The sequence below is a fragment of the Bidens hawaiensis genome, unplaced genomic scaffold (genome assembly GCF_021521415.1).
Source record: "Bidens hawaiensis isolate Kalapana, Puna unplaced genomic scaffold, B.hawaiensis_p1.1 tig00005142_1, whole genome shotgun sequence".
In the NCBI taxonomy this organism is placed as follows: domain Eukaryota; kingdom Viridiplantae; phylum Streptophyta; class Magnoliopsida; order Asterales; family Asteraceae; genus Bidens; species Bidens hawaiensis.
This window is the reverse complement of record NW_027491327.1, coordinates 529,370-553,322: the sequence shown is the minus strand read 5'-3', so window position 1 is coordinate 553,322 and position 23,953 is coordinate 529,370. Positions and strand designations below refer to the sequence as shown.

Below are 23,953 nucleotides of genomic sequence, written 5' to 3'. Positions count from 1 at the left end.
ATAAAATAATCGTAGTTATTTTATAAATTCATCCAAAAACAACATAAACGTGATTAAATATTCAAACTTGTTATTATCCCAATCTCTTTCATGGTGTTTGCAAATATAAATGTCAAAAGGCGATAAAAAATAATTAAGTAACCATTATTATTTCTTATTATTGCAACTTGTTAAATGTTAACACATCACATGACTTATATTCTAAGAGAAATTGACCCGAGATACTATTTGGGATAAGTGATGGCACTGAGAGCCCACTACATTCAAGTTTCAACTATATCGGATAGGTGACCACACGACATGTGCTAGTGAACCGACTATATTGCGGCCGCCGAGTATTATGATTTGTGACTGTCGGGAGGATATGAAGCTTACACTAACGTTGTTTCATTATCCACCTTATACTTTGGTCGGCCATTTTTATTTATTATGAAATATAAACGATTTCAACATCATTTCATAAGAGATATATATTTATCTGAAAAAGTTTGCTTCATTTTTCCAGATATTTGGTAAATATATATATTAATGTACAATATTTAAGTATGAAATTGCATTTAGTATTTCTATTCACGCGTTAAACACATTAGATGTTCAAAAGCTACCATGCATAATGACGGGCAAGGTCGACTCGAGAATCCCTTAAAATTTCAAGGCTCGAGGTGTGTAACAAAAATGGCCCCTAAAATCACCTTTTAATATATGATAAATAACTTGACAATTCTATCAATTTGGTTGCAGTTTCGAGGCCTGATACGAACCAAAGGAAAAAAACTAATAATATGCAAAACGACCCATATAAACCACAAAGTAAAGTTTGTTTATATATATATATATATATATATATATATATAAACACTAGTGATAAAAATTGAACCATAACCTATGGTTCTATGGACAAACACTCTTTCTGTTGCATCAACGGGTCATTTCATATGCTTTTGTTTTAAAACAAAATTATACATAAAATATGTATAACTTTTTTTAACAAATATGAGTCTTTCAGGAGATTAAGCCAGGGTCGGTTGGTATCGATTCGATTCGTTATAGTAATTGTTTTGTGCCAAAAGTTTTGTTACCAAAGTTGATAGGCCAAAATGTAAATATCTAATTTGAAAGGGTAAAGGTTTCATTACCAAAATTGAGGGCCAAAACATAAATATGTAAAACCTAGAGTTGAGTGACCAAAAACTATATATGTAAAGCTCGTTACCAAAAATTATATATGTAAAACTCTTATGACAAAAGTCTAATGAAACAAATTTTGTAACTAAAGTAGAGAGGCTAAAAGGTAACTATTTGAAAAACCTATATGACAAAACTTTAAAGTATTAAGCTATAGAGCGTTTTCAGTAGTATTTCTATCTCTATAATTACACTACAAAGCATTATATTTTTTTTCTTTATTTTTCAATTAAAATAATACTTTTGTACGCTCTTATCATTATTTTTTCTCTCTCCTACAATCACAACCACTTTCAAATAACATTAAAAAGATATAGGATAAACAGTGTTTCTTCAAATTTAATCATCAACAAAAATTTCTCTCTCTTCCACTCGCAACCATCTACAACTACTCTATATAATATAAAGAATTCACTCACAATAATATGAAGGACCTGTCGAGAATGCTCTAAATTAGCATTTTAATTATGATTTATCTAAAAAGTGTATTAAAAATATTTCTTATATATTTCGATTTGTCTAGAACTCTGGAAGAATAACAAGTTATATCAATAAAAACAAAAAGAAGTTGTAAAGGGAAGTTGGATTTAAGAAAGCAAAAATATAACATATATAAACCATTTGTCATAATAAAAGCGTTTTATTATTATAATTATTATTTTATTATTATTATTATTATCAAACGAGCCAAATAGACAAGTCTTGCATCATTCTAAGCATAAACGCAAGTTGATGTAGTTAAATCAGACAAAGCATTGTCTTTAAATTGTTTTGTTGTGAAAAATAAGTAATAAATATATCACATTTTAAATAATAATTAACATAAAAAACAACAAAATGAATTGAAGCACATTTAAACCCGTTGAATTAAATAGACTATTCTAATCGGTCTATCAAAACTTTTGAAGTTAACAAGTAATCCATATAGTTGTTTTCTTAGTCGTATACTTAGATTCATTCCACCTCGAGTTCTCGACCATCTACTAAACAATAATCGAAAGTGTCTTACAATTCAAAGCATGTCATGTTGTCAAAGATTCTTGAATTGACACATGTGTATCGCACACACACAAATGCACATATGCTTTTTAAAATAATATGTTGCATAAAATAAAACAATATAACTAAAATCTTGACACTAAAACGTGATTTTAGAAACAAGTGTGCGCCGGAATCATTTTTTGGATCAGGAATTTTCACTTAGTTGACATAAATCAATAATTTAGCGTGTTCATAATTTGAATAGGTTTTAAAAACCCAAATTTTAAATTATGGATTTAAATCCGAATTTCAACATTTGAATCGGGTTTTACCGTCTTACCCTAACCGAATTTCGAATTCAGTTTACATATGGAATTCAAATTTATGAAGGTCATTTTAGTGTCAATCACTATTTGGGTAATCGTGATTTACTTGTAGACCAGAATGAGAATTCACAATATATATTGGTACAAGTTATGATGTATGAAGTATACACTTGTTCAAGATTATTGGACGACAAATCTCTATGACTTCAATGTCATGAGGTGTTCCAAGGGGCACCGCTCATTGGTGGTACTGAGCAACACTCGGGGGGCACCGCTCATTTGTAAGGCCTAACGAGCAACGTCCCCCTCCATTGGTCGTGTAGATCGACATTAATAACAAAAAGTTGCTTAAAAATGGTCACTGAAAGTTATTGCAGTTTGGTAGTAAACCAAAGGTTGGTAGCAACTTTGAAGTTCGATGGTGTAACTAAAGGTCAATAGTGACTTTGGAACTTCAGTAATTGTTATGCATGCTACTAAGGTACAACTATTAGCATAGAAGGTAACTGATACAGTTAAATCAATACCTACCATAATTGTCTTTGTAACATTGCGACGTTTCACCCAATCTATGTGTCAGTTCAATACCTTTATAAGAAAATTACTTGTTGCATTATATAATCAAATATACTTGAATTCCACAAATCAGGGCTTCTCGTGGTTTTCGAATGCTCTTGTGTTGAACTTTAAAACTTAGTTGTCAAGTTGGACTAAATTACCCAACATTATGGTTTCTCGGGTTACGGGAAACATGTTGTATGATATGATACAACCGTATGTTTTTATGTAAAAAAAAAGAAAAAAAAAACTCATTTGAATAAGACTAAGAAACCTGAATTTGACTCAAATTCGAAAACTCACAAATGATTAAGAGCCGATTCAAAACTCACAAAACTACCCCAGAGAACCCTCAAAACTCACAAAACTACCACTGAGTTGTTTTTTTTTTTTCACTTTTGAGGGTTCTCTGGGGTAGTTTTGTGAGTTCTCTGATTTTTTTTTCATGGGCTCTTACCTCCATTTTAGTAATTGATTCAAAACTCACAAAACTACCCCAGAGAACCCTCAAAAGTGAAAAAAAAAACAACTCACTCACTCATAAGCTTGTTTGGGGGCACTATTTCACAAAAAGACCTTGTTTTTTCTTTCCTCCACTTCATGCGCTTTTACTAGAACATCGAAGAAGCTCTGACCCAAATGAAAAGGTACCGTGGTGATCCAGTTCCAGCCTTTTGACATTTAAACGTCTAACGCTAAATGCTGCTAGTGTTATGGGCCTACGGCAGTTAGTGCAACCACTCTTCGGTACCCTGCCGGTTAAAATAAACAAATTATGGGTTCGACCTATGTGTGCCACAGGACCCGGACCATCTTCTAATGAAATGGTAGACCATACTTACCATTTACCAATGTCCATAACTCACGACCTACTTTTGCCATCTTGAAGTTTAGTAAATTTCTTACTTTTTACCTTAAAAAGCCTCTTACAATAATTTACATTATACATTGTTTAAATATCCATTTTTATATATTAAAGCTTCATTAGGACAGTAAAGGAACCGAATAAACATGGATAAGGGCTTGTTTGTGTTCATTCATTTAACTTTAAACGATCACGGATACCAAATATTTGTGTTCATGTTTGTTAATTTAATAAATGAAGATGCTCGTGTGTGGTTATGTTCGTTAATCTAAAATCTAAACAAATAGTTTACGAACATAATTGCACAAAGAAAAAGCAACATAAAAGAACATACTTAAATAAACACAAGCAAACAAATATAAAACATTAAGTACATGATTCATCGAAAGTTTTATAAAAATGAACATAAACAAACGTTCACGAACATAAATAAATGAACGAAAGGAACATGTGTTCACGTTTGTTCATTTATTTATATAAACACTAACTTTTTTGTTCATGTTCGTTCGTTTAATAAATGAACGAACACAAACGAACTTCCTGTCAAACGATTCACGAACAGTTCACTGAACGTTCGGTTTGTTTACATGCCTAAGTTTCATAATATAATTAACAAAACTAAAAAGTAGTATTTTGGATCATAGAAGTTCCCTCCTTGTCATTGGTATAATTTTAGCAAACCTAAAAATAAAATATTTTTTTCAAAGCAATCATATAAAAGAAGGGGAGTTTGTAATAGTATATTTGTTTTGTCAGGAAGAGTCTAGCCAAATTGGCCCATTAAAAGAAGCTCATGACATAAGAAAAACCCAAGGGCACAGCCCACTCATTGGGTGTGTTCTTCGTGATCTGGGCCTACTAAGCCCAGTGGTCTAAATAATCATATTATGTAAAGCGACTAAATAAATATTTTTCTTTTTCTTTTCTTTTCCCTTTTTTTTGTTACCGTTTTTCATGAAACACAGGTATTTTAAAGTTAAATGCATTACATACTCGAGAGCTACCGTGTGTTACGATGGGAAGTCGGTCAGTATAGGTTCGGTGACGGTAAAAGACATATTCATGAAATAAATAACCTGAGAAATTAACGAAACATATAAGTTACTCGGCCATAAAGGTAGGTCCGGTTCAGGTCTTTGGTTCGCTCATGTATAACCCGAATATGATGACCCTTAATTTGTTTTAAAACAAAAAATAAAAGTGAGAATCTTAAAACAAATACAATATTGTATAGGCTATCATAACAAAATCAATATCGTAAGGCAATAATCATTGATTTATAAACAGAAAAAAATGATTAAATAAGAATATAAATATTTGATGTATATGCATCTAATTATATCTAGTAATGCTTTGTTAAGCCATTAAGAACTATTAGCGTTGCCATGTACAAAGAAGAGAAAAGAGAGACACTTATGTGATTATATAACCTTTTTTATGTATATTAAAAATAAATACATGTATGTTTATATGGTTTTTGTGGTTTTCTATTTAAATGTGATGGTATATCATTCAAGTAGTAAATAAATGACAACAATTTGTAACTGAAACAAAATCTAAATACCATTTAATTCCTTGTGATCCAATTCCCTTACATTAAGCTTAGCATAAAGATGAAGAACACCATCAATGAAATAAACACTATCTTTCCCTATAAACAATTTCCAAGAGGTTACAAAGAAACTATTTGTATACCTAGTTTTTTGACCCAATTACAAATTTTGTCCTTTAAAAAAAGCCAAATTACGGTTCGTGTCCTTTCCTTGCAGGCGGTGTCCTTTAAACTTTTTTTTTCTACACGTTATGTCCTTTACGCTAACTGGGTTAGAAAAAGTCAGTTAAATGCCCTCACGTGAGACGCATGTGAGGGCATTTTTGTCTTTTTGCCTACCCTTCTTCTTCTTCTTCTTCTTCTTCTTCTTCTTCTTCTATTAACACACACACACATTTCATCACCATACCTCCCACTCTTCTTCTCCATCACCTTAATCGATGCCTCCACCATCGCCGGTTCTACTATCGCATGGTTTTAACATACAAACCCTAATCGATTTCGATTCTACTGATGCCGGGTTACAACTGTATTTGTCCCCCGTACCGTCATCTTGCACCTCTAGCCACCACTGTTATCTTGCCTGGCTATTATCGCCTATTTTCCATCTGATCTACTGTTGCCGGGTATCTTTGGGAAACCCTAGGCGGCGGTGTGACGGTGGCAGTAGTCCGATTGTGGTTCTGATTTCGATTGTTGCGGTTACAAGACGGTTGTGATTTTAGGGTTTTCTTCTTTCTTTCTTTTTTCCAGGTCAAAACAGGTTTCAGGTTGAAATTGAATCGGAGGGTTTCTTGACGGATTCGGAGCGATTAAGGGTGGAATTAGGTGAGGGTTTTAGTGGGTAATCGATGGCTGAGGTTGAATTGATGGTGTAAGATCGGTTGTAGATTGAGGGTTGTTGTTTGTGGTGATCGGAACCGATCATTTTTAGGGTTTTCGATTGAATTGAAATGAATTTGGATTGGGATGATGATGGTTTGATTTTGTGGGTGAGATTGAAGGTGATGGTGGCGGCGGTAGGTGGTGGGTAGTGGTGGCAGTCGGCAACAAGCCGCGGCGGTAGCGACCTAGACCAAAGCTCACAGATTCATCGATTTTTTTTGGTTGATGAAATCCTTTAGATGGTGGTCGATGTTGTGGTGGTGATAGATTGGATGACGATGATGAAGATGATGTGGAGCAATGGTGGGGATGGGTGGATGAACAAGGTAGGTGATATAGGTGTGTGTTTTCCAGCGGCCAGTTTCATCAATCCGGCCATGGTTATGGAGGTTGCAGCTAGAGTAGAGAGAGAATAGAGATGGAGATTGAATGTCCGGTGGTGTGGGTGGTCGCCGGATGCTGTGATGGCGGTGGACCTGGTGGTGGCCAGAGAGAGAGAAAGAAGTGTGAGAGAGAGTGAAGATGGCGGTGGCTGCCGGAGTGTAACAGGGGGAGAGGGAGAGAGAGGAGAGAGAGAGAGTTTATATCAATGTGTTAATAGATACAGAAGAAGAAGAAGAAGAAGGGTAGGCAAAAAGACAAAAATGCCCTCACATGCGTCTCACGTGAGGGCATTTAACTGACTTTTTCTAACCCAGTTAGCGTAAAGGACAAAACTTGTAGGAAAAAAAAGTTTAAAGTACACCGCCTGCAAGGAAACTTAGAAAAGGACACGAACCGGTTTTTGGCTATTTTTAAAGGACAAAATTTGTAATTCTGTCTAGTTTTTTTAACTTCAAATGTATAACTACCTTGGCATATTTTAACAAACTTTTCATTAGGCTTTGACAATACTGCAAACTCGTAGTCAACTGCAAAAGAAATCGACACCTCTTCCATTGTACCCAAAAGAATCCTGAAAGACCTTTCTTGGAGCGTCTTTACTGTTTCGGAACATTGGAAAGACAAGTAAAACCCTTTACCGCCTAAGTTAAAGGCTTCGGAAGAAACATAGCCTGATGGGAACAAACTTGCACACACGTCTCGTTTTAAATCCACGTACACTACATGATATAGATAGGGTTGTTCGAATTTAACCATCTTATCCGGTTGGTACTTGTAGGACCGTTTCACGAACCTTTGTTCATATTCATGTTGCCTTTGTGGGACCTCGGCCTTAAAAGAAATTGCTTCCGTTACTACCTTTTGGGCAAATTCAAGGTCGAACTCATTGCCAGTGAGGAGATTTGTAAGCATTTCACGTGTCATGTAAGGATAACGAATAAACTTTGCAAGGCGGGTCATGAGGATTTCACGACGATCCTCTATTTTAGGGTAATGGGCTCGAGCCCATTCGATGACAAACTTGTAAAGTGAATCTTCTGTTTCCACCTTGAGATCATCACTAGATATAATTGCCTCCACACTAGCAAGAGGCAAGCTATGAATCTCATCTTGATACCTGCATTATTTACAAAATTTAGATTGTTCATTAATTATTAAACATTTTGGATTTGCTTTCGATGAAACTTACTTGGTAATGTCCTTGTAATGAACCGAGTAGAATTGCTTAGCAGCAAATGTTAGGGGGCGAAATGCTTCTGCGGTTAAAATAGTGGAAGGAAGATCAAGATAAACTAGTACGGATTCAGGTGTCATTGGTAGGTTTCTTAACAAATGACCGCAATATCTCATGCATGAAGGAACATCAAATTTGTCCGCAATCACTAGTACATCAAGCAGAGTGGTAGCGGTTCTAACTTTCAAATTATTACTATACATAAAGTTCAAGAGTTCCATAAAGGCAGCTTCCTCTGTCCATAAATCATAGAATATAAAAATTAAAATAAAAACTTCATAGAAATAAAATAAACATACAACTATATACATACCTGATTCATTGATTCGCAAGGTTACATCGCGTTGTTCTGACTCTCTCATCCCGTTCGTAAAGAGCTGCATGAAAACTATCAAACAACTAAAAACGAAACAAATTTCGAGTAAACAAAAGTTAATATTTTGAAATCAAATCACCTTGTAGAAAAATGGACTTCTTGCAGCCAAAATTGGGGAGCTAATATGCATGACTTCAACTCTTACTACAATTATAAACAATCCATAATGCGGTTTGAATTATATATTGTCATATTCTAGTCCTCGAGACACAGTATTTAAAAAATATGTTTTTTTAATAACTCTATCTCGAAGACAAGTCGTCAAGATAGAGCATCTAAGAAAAAAATAACTTTTTTTAAGTACCCTACTCGAGGACATGTCATCGAGATAGGTGCCCCTATACCAATGACACCTTTTGGCTTTTCCTACGACAAAGTAGATTATCGATATATACCTGATGGTGACAGTGTAGGGTCAATCGGCTCTGAATAGATAGCGATGCGAAGAAGACGATCGGAGAATTTGCTAGCATTGAACGCAAAACTAAAGTCTCCGTGATCACAACCATCTTCATGAGGACAGTCAGAGTCCTTGACCATAGTTTTCGGATCAAACATATCCATATTCGAATCTGTGAAAAGAGTTTGAGGAATTTGAAAACCCTAATGTCCCATGAATATATATGGTGATGAAGTTATAAGCACGCCGCATTATATAGGATAATAAGTTTTGGATTTAGAAGAATGATAAATAAATATAGATCCGATAAAAAAGGTAATAGGTAACAATATGCATTTGTGAATTGTGATTATATCGTATTTGTTTTTAACTGATATATGGGCAATTAATCTAATCTAATATAATCTAATTAATATTAAATCAAAACCATTTTGTTCACATGACATCGTTGTGTCTACCTAGATGCCATGCCACATATTACCTTTCTTAATAATATCAAATTACTCCATACATACTATATAACCTTAGCATTACAACCTCTCAAATTCATTTTTATTTCTCTCTCTCTCTCTCTCTCTAACTCTTCGATATATTAGCTGTCAAGATGTTGTATACTAGACCCGGCTTTGAGGATTAAAATGACTCGGCGAAGCCGAAAGAAAAAGACCCCTAAACCCTAATGATCTAACGAGTAACAAGTTATGTAGACCAAATTAAAAAAAAAGAGCAAATTTTATTAAAAAAAAAAGAAAGTCCAGACATCATTTATACGTAATTACATTAGAAAAAAGCAAAACGTATTTAAAAACAGAAGTTGAAATTTGAATTTGTATCATAAGTTTAAAAATTTTGCTTTGAATTGGATTATGTTATACATGGGCTTCTTTTAGAACAACCTAAGTAACAATATATAAATACTATTTGACCATCTTCTTTATAACCACATGCTATCGATGTTACTGTTGGTTTTGCCAGCGATGACCGGAAGAGGTTTCGTGCATGCTGTATTCTATCTATTTATTTCATCTTAACTAGTCTACATCTCTACGGCAAGATCTTACGTCGGTTTTATATTTTAAAAACTATATATAATATGTATATAGATAATTTTTGTGCTTGTGAAAAACCTGTACCCGGCCGGTTGTCCGGTTTGCCCTAGGTCAGGACCGGCCCAGTTGTATACGTTTTCATTTCTTCCGTCCGTCTCTCGATATATTAGCCGTACACAACATTCCGGTAAAGTATTTATTCTACGCTAATGGTCGATTATCATATATTATTCTTTACTTGCATTGTCATTTCATTTTCTTTTCACTTTATTGTTTGTATTATTTTTAATCTGATTTTCCTATAATTTATATAGGTTCTACATCAAACTCTAAGATTCAGTGGACATGTTGAAGTGTTTGAGATATACAAGATTATGTTGTTGGAGAATACTCTAACCAACCAGGGAAAATATTAAACCAGGAATATTGGAACCTACGAGTATGCTTGCTTGTACCTTTATTCTTATATTCTGCAAGTTTTATTTGAAAAGGTCATAAACTCAAATAAGCTCGTCTTACTTGTTCCCTCAAATTAACCGGGTACTCCCATGTTGCTTTTCGTTTAGCCGGATCTCTTTCTATTTGGTTAGGATCCACTTCATTTGTATTTGATTGTGGTTGTGGTCCTTGTGGATTTTCTTGTTCTTGTGATTGTGGCTCCTTTTGTGATGAAACTTTTTGACGTTTATTCTCCTCGTCTAGATTTTCATCAACCTTTCTTTTAAAAAAAGAGTCAATCCTTTTCGACTTTACCATGATTTAACCTAACACATAAACGCAACAAATATTTAACAAATTAACATAACATAGTAACAACAAATATTTAACCTACAAATCCAAACCCTAACCAACAAAATTGAAAAACAAAAAAAAAAACAAAAAACAAATGGTGAAATATTTTTGGGTACCTGATTTTTTAATTTCTTGTAGCATCTTACTTTTATGAATAAATAATAAAAGACCGTTATTTAATTAATTGTGTGTTATTATTTACTTATGTTGAATAATAATAAGTTGAGTGTGGACTTGGAAAATAAAAGATGGACTAATGGACGGGGATGGGCCTTAAGGTCCATGGGCTTGGGGGTATATATACACCCTTAACCCCTCATAAAACCCTGCCACTCTCATTTCAACATTGCCTCCATACACACTAAAAACACACACACAAACACTCTCCTATCTTCCGAATCCAGATCTGGGCGAGATTGAAGGTGATTTGCAACCGATTATCGTAGACAAACAAGACAAACGCCTAGATTCACGTGTTGAATCAGATCTGAAGAGAAAACCGGATCTAAGAAGGTATATTTTAATTAAAAGGTTAAGTGTTTTAGGTCGGTTTGCCATGAAACTTGGTAGGATAGCAAATCGAGCCATATCGTGCTAGAAAAATGTAAACTTTGTAGTGAACGGGTTGGTGAGTGAGATTTGAAATGAACGAGTATGTTCGGGCCATGTAATAGACAGAAAGATGAAGTGGTTATGACCCAGAACCCATTAAAATGGTAAAACGGGTCATAAACAAGGGTCACAGAGAAAATAGCTGATAGAATGGTAAAATAAAGACAACAACGATTTGAATCGCAAAATAGAGAGGAATCACATCGCACCGTCATGCGATGCGATTCGTTCATTGGTCATGCGATGCGATTCATTAAAGGGTTGCAGACTCTAATAATATATGTGAAGGTTATAGGGCGAAGGCTCCATCTTTCCCTGGCTTTCGACTCTTGTATCCGCTAAGCAATGCAAGGAGGTCCTGAATTTCAGCACGAATACTAGCGGTTAATTGACGACTTTCACTCAACAGTTGGTTGAATTCCTCTACGGCTTCTTCCTGTTGCAATTTGGGTGGCGGTGGCGAAACTACATCAAGTGCACGAGACGGAAAATGTGTGAGACTTCACAAGGCGACGGTAGCAGCCTAAGAGACTGGATCCCTTATTAATTAAGAATGACGAACTCGATTACTTAACGATGTCGCCAAAGCAATCGCCGGAGTTGGCGTGGTGGATGATGAGGCAACTGGCGGCCTGGACGTGACGTCTACCTCTGCCTGTTCCTTTTCAACGTCGTTGTTTTCTTCAACCTTTCTGAAATTGTGGCCAAACAGCAGGCGATTGGTGTTGTAGCGTTGAAGGTGTGTATCGATCATACACCAATAATCGTTCTCAAGACCGATGTGACTAACTTCCGGTGGCCTTAAACGGTTTCTTTCTTCACGGATGATGCCTGAAATCTCAATGAGTTCTACAAGCATACCAGCGACGATTTGACGGCTTTCAGTCGTTCCGTGTCTGTCAGAGAAACGGCACGTGGCCTGAAATTGTACATGTGCGCCATACATGTGGAATTCCGATGTTGGTTATGAGGGTTGATGAGACCACGGTTGTCCTCCATTGAAGCGTCAGTTCAAGAAATGTCTAACTAGCAGAATAACAGAAAGAAACGAAGACTAACAAACAGAGTAACAGAAATGAAACAGGGTGTGAAAAAATGATATTGTGTAATGTGTACGTGTACTCTTCAGCGACTGTAATCAAGAAATTGTTATACAGAAGTGGAAAATATGACAAGGAATCGTACGGTTATTGAAATTACCGTTTTTCCCTCACCCTTCTTTTTTATTTTAACAACAATACATGAAAAACATTATTTTTAAAATAGGATAATAATTAAAATGACCCTTTTTACCAATAACATTCATTGACTAATCCCAACTTAAGAAATTCCTTACACTAATCACAACTTTCACTCTATTGATCTACACTGAGCTTTTTCTTAACGAAAACTAACCCGATTAGTTTTAGAGCAAAACATATCATTTCTCAAAGTTGAGGAACACAAATGAAAAACGTAATGTAACTTAAAAACTCACCACCACGGCCGCCGTAGCCGCCACCACCGACACCACCTCCGTCGCCGCTGCCACCACTAGTTTATGAAGGGAGGTTTTGAAAATGGTATATTGGATTTTAATAATCCAAACTTTGATCTTTTGGCCAGCAATAATAATTATAAAAATTTTCAAGGAGGCAGAGGTGGTGGCGATGGTGGTAGCGGGGGCGGTGGTGGAGGTGGTGGTGGTGGTGGCAGTGTCGGTGGCTGCAACGGTGGTGGTGGTGGCGATGTCGGAAACGGCAGTCGCGTTGGTGGCGGCGGTGTTGGTGGTGGTGGTGGTGGCTGCGACGGGGCGGCCATGGTGGTGAGTTTTTAAGTTAAATTACATTTTTCATTTGTCTCCCTCAACTTGGATAAATAATATATTTTGCTCTAAAACAAAACAGGTTAGTTCCCGTTAAGAAAAGACTCAGTGGAGGCCAATAGTGAAAGTTGAGATTAATGTAGGGAATTTCTTAAGTTAGGATTAATATCGGCCAATAGGCCAAAGTTTGGATTACTACAATCCAATATCAATTAGCAATATATGACAACTAAAGGTAACCAAACCTGAGGAACACATGTTTGCGAGACAACGAATATATGTACAATAATGCTAACCGACGATGGTGGTCTTGACCGGTGATGTGCTACGGTGACGATGAGGGTCGCATATGGTTGTATATGAGGATTGGTTGTACCAGTTAATTTATAGATCCAAAACTTTAGAAAAATAGGTATGATGAAGAGAAAAGAGAGGCACGTGTGTGTGATTACATAATCTTTTTATTTGATAACACACCCCTAATTAATTAGGTATGACAAAGAGAAAAAGGAGGCACTTATGTGTGATTACATAGCCTTTTTATGTATCATAGTTAAAAATAAATACATATGTCTATATCGTTTTTGTAGTTTTCTATTTAAAATTGATGGTATATCGTTCAAGAAGTAGATGACAACAAATTGTAATTGAACAAAATCTAAATATCATTTAATTCTTTGTTAGTCAAATCCCTTACATTAAGCTTAGCATAAAGATAAAGAGCATCATCAATGAAATAAACATTCCCAATATACAACTTCCAAGAGGTTACAAAGAAACTATTTTCAAACCTAGTTTTTTTAACTTCAAATGTATAGCTACCATGTCATTTTGTAACAAACTTTTCACTAGGCTTTGACAATACTGCAAACTCGTAGTCAACCGTAAAAGAAATCGCCACTTTTTCCATTGCACCCAAAAAAATACCGAAAGACATTTCTTGGAGCGTGTTTACTGTTTTGGAACATTGGAAAAACAAGTAAAACCCTTTACCGCCTAAATTAAAGGTTTCGGAACAAACATAGCCTGATGGGAAGAAACTTGCACACACGTCTCGTTTTAAATCCACGTACACTACATGATGTGGATAGGGTTGTTCGAATTTAACCATCTTAACGGGTTGGTACTTGTAGGTCCGTTTCACAAACCTTTGTTCATATGTATGTTGTTTTCGTAGGACCTCAGCCTTAAAAGAAATTGCTTCCGTTACTACCTTTTGGGCAAATTCAGGGTCGAACTCATTGACAATGAGGACATTTGCAAGCATTCGATGTGTCATGTAAGGATAACGAATAAACTTTGCAAGGCGGGCCATGAGGATTTTATGACGATCCTCTCTTTTAGGGTAATGGGCCCAGGCCCATTTGATGACAAACGTGTAAACTACATCTTCTGTTGCCACCTTGAGATCATCACTAGATATTATCGCCTCTACACTAGCAAGTGGCAAGCTAAGAATCTCATATTGATACCTGCCATTATTGACAAAATTTAGATTGTTCGTTAACTAGTGTTTTACCCGGTGCATTAACAAATTAGCACCAACCAACTCAACAAGGCATCACAATTGTTTATCTATCAAAATGATATGTATAATAACAAAACTAATAAAGTATTCAAAAAGACACGAAACTTCTTAATTATACTATATAGATAATTATTAAACATTTTGGATTTACTTTGGATGAAACTTACTTGGTAATGTCCTTGTAATGGACCGCGTAGAATTGCTTGGCAGCAAATGTTAGGGGGCGAAATGCTTCGGCTGTTAAAATAGCGGAGGGAAGATCAAGATAAACAAGTACAGATTCAGGCGTCATTGGTAGATTTCTTAATAAACGGCTACAATGTCTGATGCATGAAGGAACATCATATTTGTTAGCAATCACTAGTACATCAAGCAGTGCAGTAGCGGTTATAACTCTCAAATTATTACTATACATAAAGTTCAAAAGTTCCATAAAAGCAGCTTCCTCTGTTCAAAATCCACAAGTAAAACATAAAAATTAAAACAAAAACTTCATAGAAATTTAATAAACAGACGATTACATACCTGATGCATTGATTCGCAAGGTTACATCGCGTTGTTCTGACTCTCTCATCCCATTCGTAAAGAGCTGCATGAAAACTATCAAACAACTAAAAATGAAACAAATTTCGAGTTAACAAAAATTAATATTCAGAAATCAAATCACCTTGTAGAAAAATGGACTTCTTGCAGCCAAAATTGGAGAACTAATATGCATGACTTCAACTCTTACTACAATTATAAACAATTCATATTTCAGTTTGAATTATATATTGTCATATTCCCGTCCTTGAGATAAAGAATATTTAAAAAAAAAATTTAATTACATATCTCGAAGACAAGTTGTCAAGATTTTTCTAGGGGTGGGCAAGAAACGGTTCGGAACCGCCAGACCCGAGGAACTGGAATCGAACCAGTGCCTCAGAACCGCTAATGTGTGTTACCTTGAGGTTTTCGATTCTCAGTATTTGCATTAAACGGTTCCTGGTTCGGTTCTAGGTAAAACCAGTGGATATAGACATGGAACTGAAGAACCAGAATATTAAAAAAAATTAAATAAAGTTACCAATCCCCAATTATATAGGGTAACTTTTTAGCCGACAACCATTTCATTCTTTAATTTAGAATACCTAGCAGCCAATATTAGTTTTATTCAAACTTTCAAGATAATGTAATATATAATGATATGAGCTTCCCTTAATCTATCGTCACTAATGATTTATATAACTTCAACAATTAGTTTTTAATCTGGATATGTTCATGTTGTAATCTAAATTAATTTTTCGTGAAAGAAGACATACAATTATTATAAACTTGTTTTGCAATTTGCAAAGTTTGCATAACTTATTTGATAAATAAATGACTGACCCGGTTCTAGCGAGACTTCGATTTTCTAGTTCTCTGGTTTACTTAATGATATACATGATAGATGATCGATATATACCTGATGGTGACCGTGTAGACTCGAATATTGGCTCTGAATAGATAGCGATGCGAAGAAGACAATCAGAGAACTTGCTATCGTTGAACGCAAAACTAAAGTCTCCATGATCACAACCATCTTCAGGAGTAGAGTCATTGTCCTTGACCACAGTTCTCGGATCAAACATATCCATGAAAACCTTAATGTCGCAGGATGATATATGGTGATGAAATTATAAGCACGTGGTGTTATATGTATATATAGGATCATAAGTTTAGGATTTAGAAGCATAATGATAAGTGATAACAACAAATAATAATATAGATCCGATAGCAAAGGCAACAACATGTATTGTGATTATATTGTGTTTTATCTTTAACTTATACTTAGGGTCTATTACAATCAATATTTTATCACAAGATTCAAAATTTTAAATTTAGTTTTATAGTTTCATCGTATCATCTAAAACTCCACTTAGACTAGTTGTTATGGGCTAATGGCCTAACGTCCTTAGAGGTGCGAAAAAAAACCCAAACTCAAAACCGGACTTGAAAAAGAAAACTCGGAGCCGGTTTTTTTATACCTGGGTTTTTAATACCCGAACCCGTACCCGACCCTATCCGTAGGGTATGGATGGTAAGCATTTCAGTACCAAAATCCGTACCTAAACCGGACCCGATTTGTACTCGGTAATACCCGAAAACCGAAACCAAGTTTTTCTAATACCCGAAGCCGGATTTTTTAAATACCCGATCTATACCCGAAAAATACCTGAAAATACCCGAAAATATACCCCTAAAAAGTGCAACCCCTTAGATAATCCAATATACACCCAAAAAATACCCGGAAAAAAGCCCCAAAAAACCTGAAAATATGTTTTTTTTTCAATACCCAAAAATAGGTTATTCAAATACCCAGTTTTAGAATGCCCGGTTATATACCCGACCCGAACCTGATACATAAGTGTATAGTTTTTAGAGGCAGTACCCGGACCTGAACCCGACCTGGGTATTACCAATACCTAATTTTCTAATACCCAGTCATACCCGAACCTGGTTCCATACCCGGAACCGGGTATTTGAAAAACCCGATTTGTGCACCTCTAAACGTCCTTGTCCATAGCAGCCACATAAGGCACCAAACATGAACACAAAAATGGGTAGGGCGTGAGGGGCGCCAAAGAGCAGGAGCATCATTGGCTTGGCGGCCACTAGCGTGAAGGGAAGGGGGTGTGGGACCAAACTCATGTCTAACCAATCAAACCACTTTTTCATAATTTTTAGAAAAATAGAAAATAAATATTAATCGTGTTCTTAGTTATACAATTACGTGTTTTTTATGGAAAAGTTAGTGAGAGTTCTCATGCCTACGTGTTAATAAATAGGAGTTAAGTTTTCACTTTTTAGTTAAACCAGTACACATAATCTTATAACATTCGTTATAGAAAGCTATATTTTAACGTTCTAAATTTTGATTTGGGTGAGAAGAACATTTATCAGCTTGAGTGGACGGTCTTACAATGTTTCGCAAGTGTTGAGAACTACAGATTGTGACACAGGGGTCGTAGCTGAACTACGAACTCAACTCAAGTCCTTAATAACATCGAAGACACTTAAAGAAATATCATGAACACAAGTATGAACACAAAACATGTGCATAAACACAAGTGCGGTGAGCGGATCACAAATAGATATGATCAAACTAACAGATTATTAAAATAGAAACGAGTATGATTTATCGACGAGTAACTATTTTCTTGTAGATCACTGCTATTGTGCCACAACACAGATACTGTAGATGTATAGGATACGTCTCTTTGACGCGCTTGCTAGGAAATGTGTTCAAGCGCCTGAACCATATCAGATTTAAACAGGGAATGGTGGCTGTTGTGGGCGTCTTCATGTTCCGTTTGCTTTAAAAACGAGTTTTAAAGTGAGGTACCATACGCTAATAAAGTAGCAACAAAATGCAATAAATAAGATAAATAGTTCCAAATAAACATATAATACTGTTTTTGTTCTAATGGCTTTACTAAAATTTCTCAAATCTCACTCACATCCAATCCAGGGTCTCATTTAGACCGCAGGCCCGGGATATTTTTTAATCCCATTTTACCAATAACAAGTTTAGGAAGTGCAGGTGGATTATCAAGCCCCATGCATCGGCTAAACTCATTTGCAAGCTCCACAAGTCGGTATTTATCTTTCGCGATCGTCTTGTTCGAATTGTAATACCCGAGCCATGCCTGATATGCAGATTCCTTATTTTTCATCTCCACATGACACAATGCCTTCTCCACCTGAAGACTCACATAACTAAAGTCAAGCCTTTGACTTCCATGAGATAGAGAACAGATTGAGCAGCGCTGGACTCGGGTTCAAGCTCAACTTAAACGAGACAGCTCGTCTCGCTTATCTAGTGAGCTGAAAAGTAGAGCTCGAGCCCGGCTCGTAAAAGGCTCAAGTCAGCTCATGGCTTGTTAGCTTTTTTATTTATGCTTTAAAATTTTCACATATACTGACACAGAAACAAAAAACTTTTAACCATTATGTATTTTTAACTTTTTAAATTCTTAATAAAAGATTGAGAGATAGATTCAAATACTATATTAATTATTTTTTTTCTTATAATATTATTATTGTTATTATTATTTAAAAAAATTAGGGTTTAATTCTAACAAGGCAATTATCATGCGAGCCACGAGAGCCAACCCTGGCTCGGGTCAGCTAGTTTACAAACCGAGTCAGATCGGTTTGGCTCGCTTACAAGCGAGTTTTTTCAAGCCGGGCATTTTTTGAGCTCAACTTAGAGCAAACCGCTAATTTTTTTGAATAGCCGAGAAAAAGAAAGAAAAAAGTCAAACCTTTTTCTTTGTATCAGGATCTACCAAAGGCGGTTCGCATTTTGAAATAGGCAAATCTTTAACTGTAGACAAAAAGAATTCTTCCCATGGTGCTAATAATAATATCCCTTGCCTTCTTTCCCTTTACGCCCTGTTCTTCCTAGCCGATGAATGTACTGGGCTTTATCAGTCGGAATCCCAACCTGTGCAGATCAAAACGGGTTCAAGTCAACTGTCAAAATGGGCGTGCTTTAAACAGAGTCATACCTGAATAACAAGTGTTACATCTGGATAATCGACTCCACGTGCAGACACATCAGAAGTTACAAGAATAGGACCCTTTGACCTTCTAATTCATCTGAAACCCGAGTCCTGTAATTCTGTGGCTTTCGGGAATGAATTTCTCTTATGTTTAATTTGAGCTCACCAAGCAAGTCAGCGACAAGTTGTGTCACCCTTGCAGTTGTGCAAAACACAAGAACCTGAATATAAAGTTTAAACGTTATACACTTAACAGTCATGTTTTAAAAATTAAAACCGTTGATTTTTTTGAGTTTTTAAACCAAAGGAAAATTCAACAATCATAAAAAACCGTTGTAAAAATTCGGCTTCTGAATTTTTGAAAACCCTTTGCTTTCGGTTTTCAGTTTGGGTTCAATTTTAGCATTTGGGCTTGAATATTTTAGGCTGAAAATTTGGACAAAAATAATTTTTAACTAACTGTTTGTTATACAATTGGGCTAGAACATTTATTAATATATTATAAATTGATTAAAATTTAAGAAGGAAAATCTATAAGTTCGGTTTGAACTGGCTTTCTCGGTTTCATTTCATGCAAAACCGAAACCAAACCCAAAGTTAGGTTTTCACAAAAACATAAAACAAAGCTATCAGTTTTTGTTTCGGTCCGGTTTTTCGAATACAGACTGGTTTATTCGGTTTCATGCAAAGTCAAGATTTTTAAATAAATAAAAAAATTTACCTTATAGTCAGGATCATCTGCAATATGATCTTTCAGGAGAGCATACAATAGTGAAAAATGCTTGTCCAGTGGAGCAACTAAATGCGTTTGTTGAACCTGAAAAAATTAAAACACACGCTCACAAAAATAAAAATCATTAAATTTATAATAAACCATTACAGATAAGCAATATTTAAACAATATACCTGTGTGTGAGTCTCTTCGCTACCTTCGCGAACAGTGTTGATATATTCATGGTCTCTTTTTAAAGCAATATGACAAATTTGACGAACCTTCACATCAGAAAGCATTTCTAAATAATTCGCAATTCGGTGCCTTGTGTCACAATAAAACTATATTAAGATAATACCTCAGGCGAGACCGTGGCAGAAAATAGTAATGTTTGTCTCTCTTTCGGGACCGCTGCTATTATTCTCTCAATGTCTTTGCGAAATCCCATGTCTAATAAATGATCAGCTTCATCAAGAACCAAAACCTTAACACCCTTTAGCCTCGTGGCAAATCCAGCGGTGTTTTCAATATGGTCTTTCAGACGCCCAGGTGTCGCCACAAGAATCTAACAGTTATAAAAACAAGAGTTTTAGTTATTTAACAAATTTTGATATCAAAGTTTTTATAAGAGTGAAAGATAACCTGGCATGGGCTTGCTTGCATACGCTTTTGTTCTAGAGCGAGCCGAGTCCCACCAATAACTACTTGAACACCAATAGAAGGATGATACTTTATCAGTTTGTTAGCTTCCATGGCGGCCTGACTTGCAAGCTCTCTAGTCGGGCAGATGACAAGTACTTGAATTGGAGGTCGGTTTTGATCTCGGCTGACAGCTGGCGATTTCACAACTACTTCTATTGACGGGAGCTGAAATTAATACATATTAAAAACTAAATACAACTCTTTTTATAAATTGCTTTTATACAATGTTCTTACCAGAAACGCAACGGTTTTTCCAGTGCCCGTTCTAGCCTTGGCCAACACATCCTTCCCAAAAATTTTATATTAATTTCAAATCAAAATTCGATCTCATTTAATTACTGGACTATTTATACTTTTCAATATTAAGTGATATTCAGAAAATACAAACCTTTAAGAATGACAGGAAGAGTTGCCTCTTGCACAACGGTCATCTTTTCATAACCAGCATCCTTAATCGCTTTTAATGACATTGGTGAAACCGAACATTGATCAAACCTGTAGAAAATTCATATGATTTTAATATTAAAAGGTCGATCACATCAGCTGAGACTTTCTTTAAAAAAGCACGCCTGAAATGCACTGTTGTGCGAGGCGACCTAAGGTGCAGATCTCATCTATTTTGGCTCCATGCAACCAAAGCTCAAAAGAAGCAAATGAGGCGCGATTTTTAGGCAAAAAAGCGACATGAGGAGCAGCTGAGGCGTGTGCATTGAAATGTTGTACAACATGCTTTCTAAATTCATGTGGTTTTTATAATGCTTATTTATAGCCAAATTTTAAGTAGGGATGCTTAAACCTATAATATATATATACACAACAAATTTATATAAAACCTTGCGCCTCGCGTGCAAAAGGCGTCTTCGATTAAAACCAAGGCTGAGCATAATACAATATCTCAGAAAATGTACCTTGTTTCACTTAGATAGGATTCACTTCCATCCGGCGAGACTCTAGGCGGGTTCACTCTAGCCGACTTTTGTAAAACGCCATTATCATTACCATCATCATCGTCGATATCCTCTTCATCCTCCTCATCATCATCATCGCCTTCATCACTACTAATCAACTCCGTAAACTTACTCACCGTATCCTTCCGCACCTCATCATCTTCATCCGACACCATAAACCTCCCACTTTTGCCCCCTCTTTTCAACACAACCCCGTAATCACCACTCGCCTTCCTCCCTTTCCACGACAAATCAAACCCATTTCCCTTTCCCTTATTCAAATCCCGATTAAACGCCTTTATCCCTTTCCGCTCCGAATCAAATCCAAACACGTTTCCCTTACCCAACCCATGTTTAAACCCATCAATCTTTTTCTCCAATTCACCCGAAAACCGCCCATTCGACCGCCCGTGTCCCCTCGAATCACCGCGATCACCCAAACCCCTACTATTATTATTATTACCATCACTCTCTCGTTTCCTCTTCAAATCCGAACCCTTACGTCCTCTGACGTCATCATCATCATTAACATCACTGTCACTATACAGTCTGGACTTCTTAAACGAGTCGGATCTCAGCTCGTTAACCCAGTCACTAAGCTCAGCTTCGTCTTCAATTAAGCTTTTAGGGGAGATGTGTTTAGAAGGTCTGGATGAATATAACCGCGATTGAGCTGCAGCCGTTAGATTAAAAAACCATAGTCTCTTGGATGATGACCCAGTTGGGTTTGTGTTCTTCATGTAGGAGGAGTTGAGTTGACGGAGGTGTGGTAGTGAGAAGAATCTGAAAGGCATGCTCCGGTCACCGGAATATTTGTAAAGGGGCGGAGGTAGAAAACAGAGATTAGGGTTTAAGCCCTCTTGTGAGGGAAAAAGGGTTTACCACTTGTGTTGTTCACCGAATAAAAAGGGAGGGTTTGACTCGTTTATTATTTGTTCTTTTGGAAAAAAAAACTTTAAACAAGAGTAGGGTTGTCCCTTTTATCTGAAATCTGACACGAGAAAACTCGTATCCGAACCCGAAAAAAGACTAACCCAAACTGAAGTAATTTGAGTTGGTTCTCGGGTCTGATTTATGGGTTTCGGATCAACCCGAATAATCTTTTAGTTTTAAATCTAAATATATTTTTAGGTGTAATGGGTTAATTATGAGCCACTAAAGTTATCAGAATCTGGACCAAGTCGACTGTTATTTTACCTATTATGGATCAACAGTTTATTGTTAATTTATGTTTTCTAGTTTATTACTAAAAACTGTTATAATCGAACAACAAAATCGCGCCTAATTAAAGACGATTATTGTTGGAGTTTGTTACTTTGTTTTACTTTTTTTTTGAATTGTTTTATCAGGTTATGTTGGTTTATTATTTAGTTATTTCCGTTATGAGCAAAGAATAATATGTTGTTTAATTTAAGCATTGCGGTTTTTTTTATAAAAAATTTATATATGATACTCGAAACCCGAATTAGCCGAACCTGAAAAACCTGTGAGAGATTTGAGCTGGGTTTCGGGTTAAGTTTTAAAACTTTGTAACCCGAAGAACCCGATACGAAAAACCCAAAACCACGAAAAACAAAGTTGAATAACACCCCTAAACGAGACTAATGTCACGGGGCAATCTTTTGAACTCTTCCTTCCCACTTACGATCAGGTTTCGTCCTACTTTGGGCTCATCAGGCGAGTAGCAACAACTCGCAACCAGTTATGCGCTAGTTGCGCAAGCACAACTAGGCATGTACGGGTCGTTTATCTTGTTGAGGTCGTGCCCGATTAAAAGCAAACCCAAACATTCAAGCACAAAGAAGCAATCTCAGCTTCAAATATTTGGCCTGTGACACTAAGCTCGGCTTGATCTCTACGGTGCAGTGTAAAATTAGTACGTACAATTTCAATACTGGGAAAACTTAAAAATACACAAGGCTCGAGCTAAGGCTCAATAACTAAACGAGCTTTATTTGAGGATCGGGCCCTGCTCAAGCTCAAATCGTTCCAAGCTTTTTATCAACCAACTACATTATGGATTTTCCAAAGAAACTATTCCTTTTCCAATCCAAAATCCAAATCACATTGTTCAAATTTCATTTAAAAATTATGCTAACCGAATGCACCATAAATGTCTTTGTGAATCTTGATTGGGACACTTTCAAATTAAAGTATTTCATTTGTATATGGAATCAATAATCATAAGAATAGTAATTGTTATAAAATAACAAGTTTGGTGAAAACCGAAGTGTTAGTTCATGTGTTAAATTTAATAAGAACATGTGATTTCTTTTATACACAGGTCTGGAGCATACACAATGAAACGGTTCAACTCTTCACAAAAAGTATTAACTATATTTTTATTGATCATCAGTCCTCATTTACCCCCATTCCCATGCAATATCGAAGCAAATTCCACCTGACCAAGTAGGAATTGCCCCTGAATCTCCACTAAAGGAGCTACCCCCCCCCCCCCCCGGGCGGGATCCTATGTTCGGTAGTGTATGAAATAAGAATTGTCATGAATAAGCATGTACTTCATGTCACACCCCT

General features: G+C 36.0%; 1 protein-coding gene and 2 pseudogenes across 3 annotated transcripts in view; all 3 read right to left on the bottom strand.

Moving 5' to 3' along the window:
• Window positions 1-10,551, bottom strand: part of LOC143629010 (BTB/POZ domain-containing protein POB1-like) — a 43,782-nt gene extending 33,231 nt beyond the window's left edge. The window contains exons 1-5 of the mRNA XM_077098412.1: window positions 10,315-10,551; window positions 8,742-8,918; window positions 8,284-8,347; window positions 7,926-8,205; window positions 7,156-7,853 (exon numbers count right to left, since the gene is read on the bottom strand). Coding sequence (XP_076954527.1) covers window positions 7,156-7,853; window positions 7,926-8,205; window positions 8,284-8,347; window positions 8,742-8,918; window positions 10,315-10,551 — 1,456 coding nt within the window. The remainder of the gene's footprint in view (window positions 1-7,155; window positions 7,854-7,925; window positions 8,206-8,283; window positions 8,348-8,741; window positions 8,919-10,314) is intronic.
• A 3,110-nt stretch (window positions 10,552-13,661) lies between these two features.
• LOC143629009 (BTB/POZ domain-containing protein POB1-like) lies at window positions 13,662-15,284 on the bottom strand (annotated as a pseudogene). The gene is made up of 4 exons (XR_013152859.1): window positions 15,199-15,284; window positions 15,057-15,120; window positions 14,699-14,978; window positions 13,662-14,475 (listed from the first exon to the last, which is right to left on the bottom strand). The product of XR_013152859.1 is annotated as a BTB/POZ domain-containing protein POB1-like (transcript).
• Window positions 15,285-17,947: 2,663 nt separating this feature from the next.
• On the bottom strand, window positions 17,948-22,213 carry LOC143628955 (DEAD-box ATP-dependent RNA helicase 31-like; annotated as a pseudogene). The gene is made up of 10 exons (XR_013152850.1): window positions 21,380-22,213; window positions 20,861-20,966; window positions 20,706-20,762; window positions 20,412-20,636; window positions 20,128-20,334; window positions 19,964-20,050; window positions 19,779-19,874; window positions 19,064-19,278; window positions 18,818-18,999; window positions 17,948-18,253 (listed from the first exon to the last, which is right to left on the bottom strand). The product of XR_013152850.1 is annotated as a DEAD-box ATP-dependent RNA helicase 31-like (transcript).
• Window positions 22,214-23,953: the final 1,740 nt, after the last annotated feature.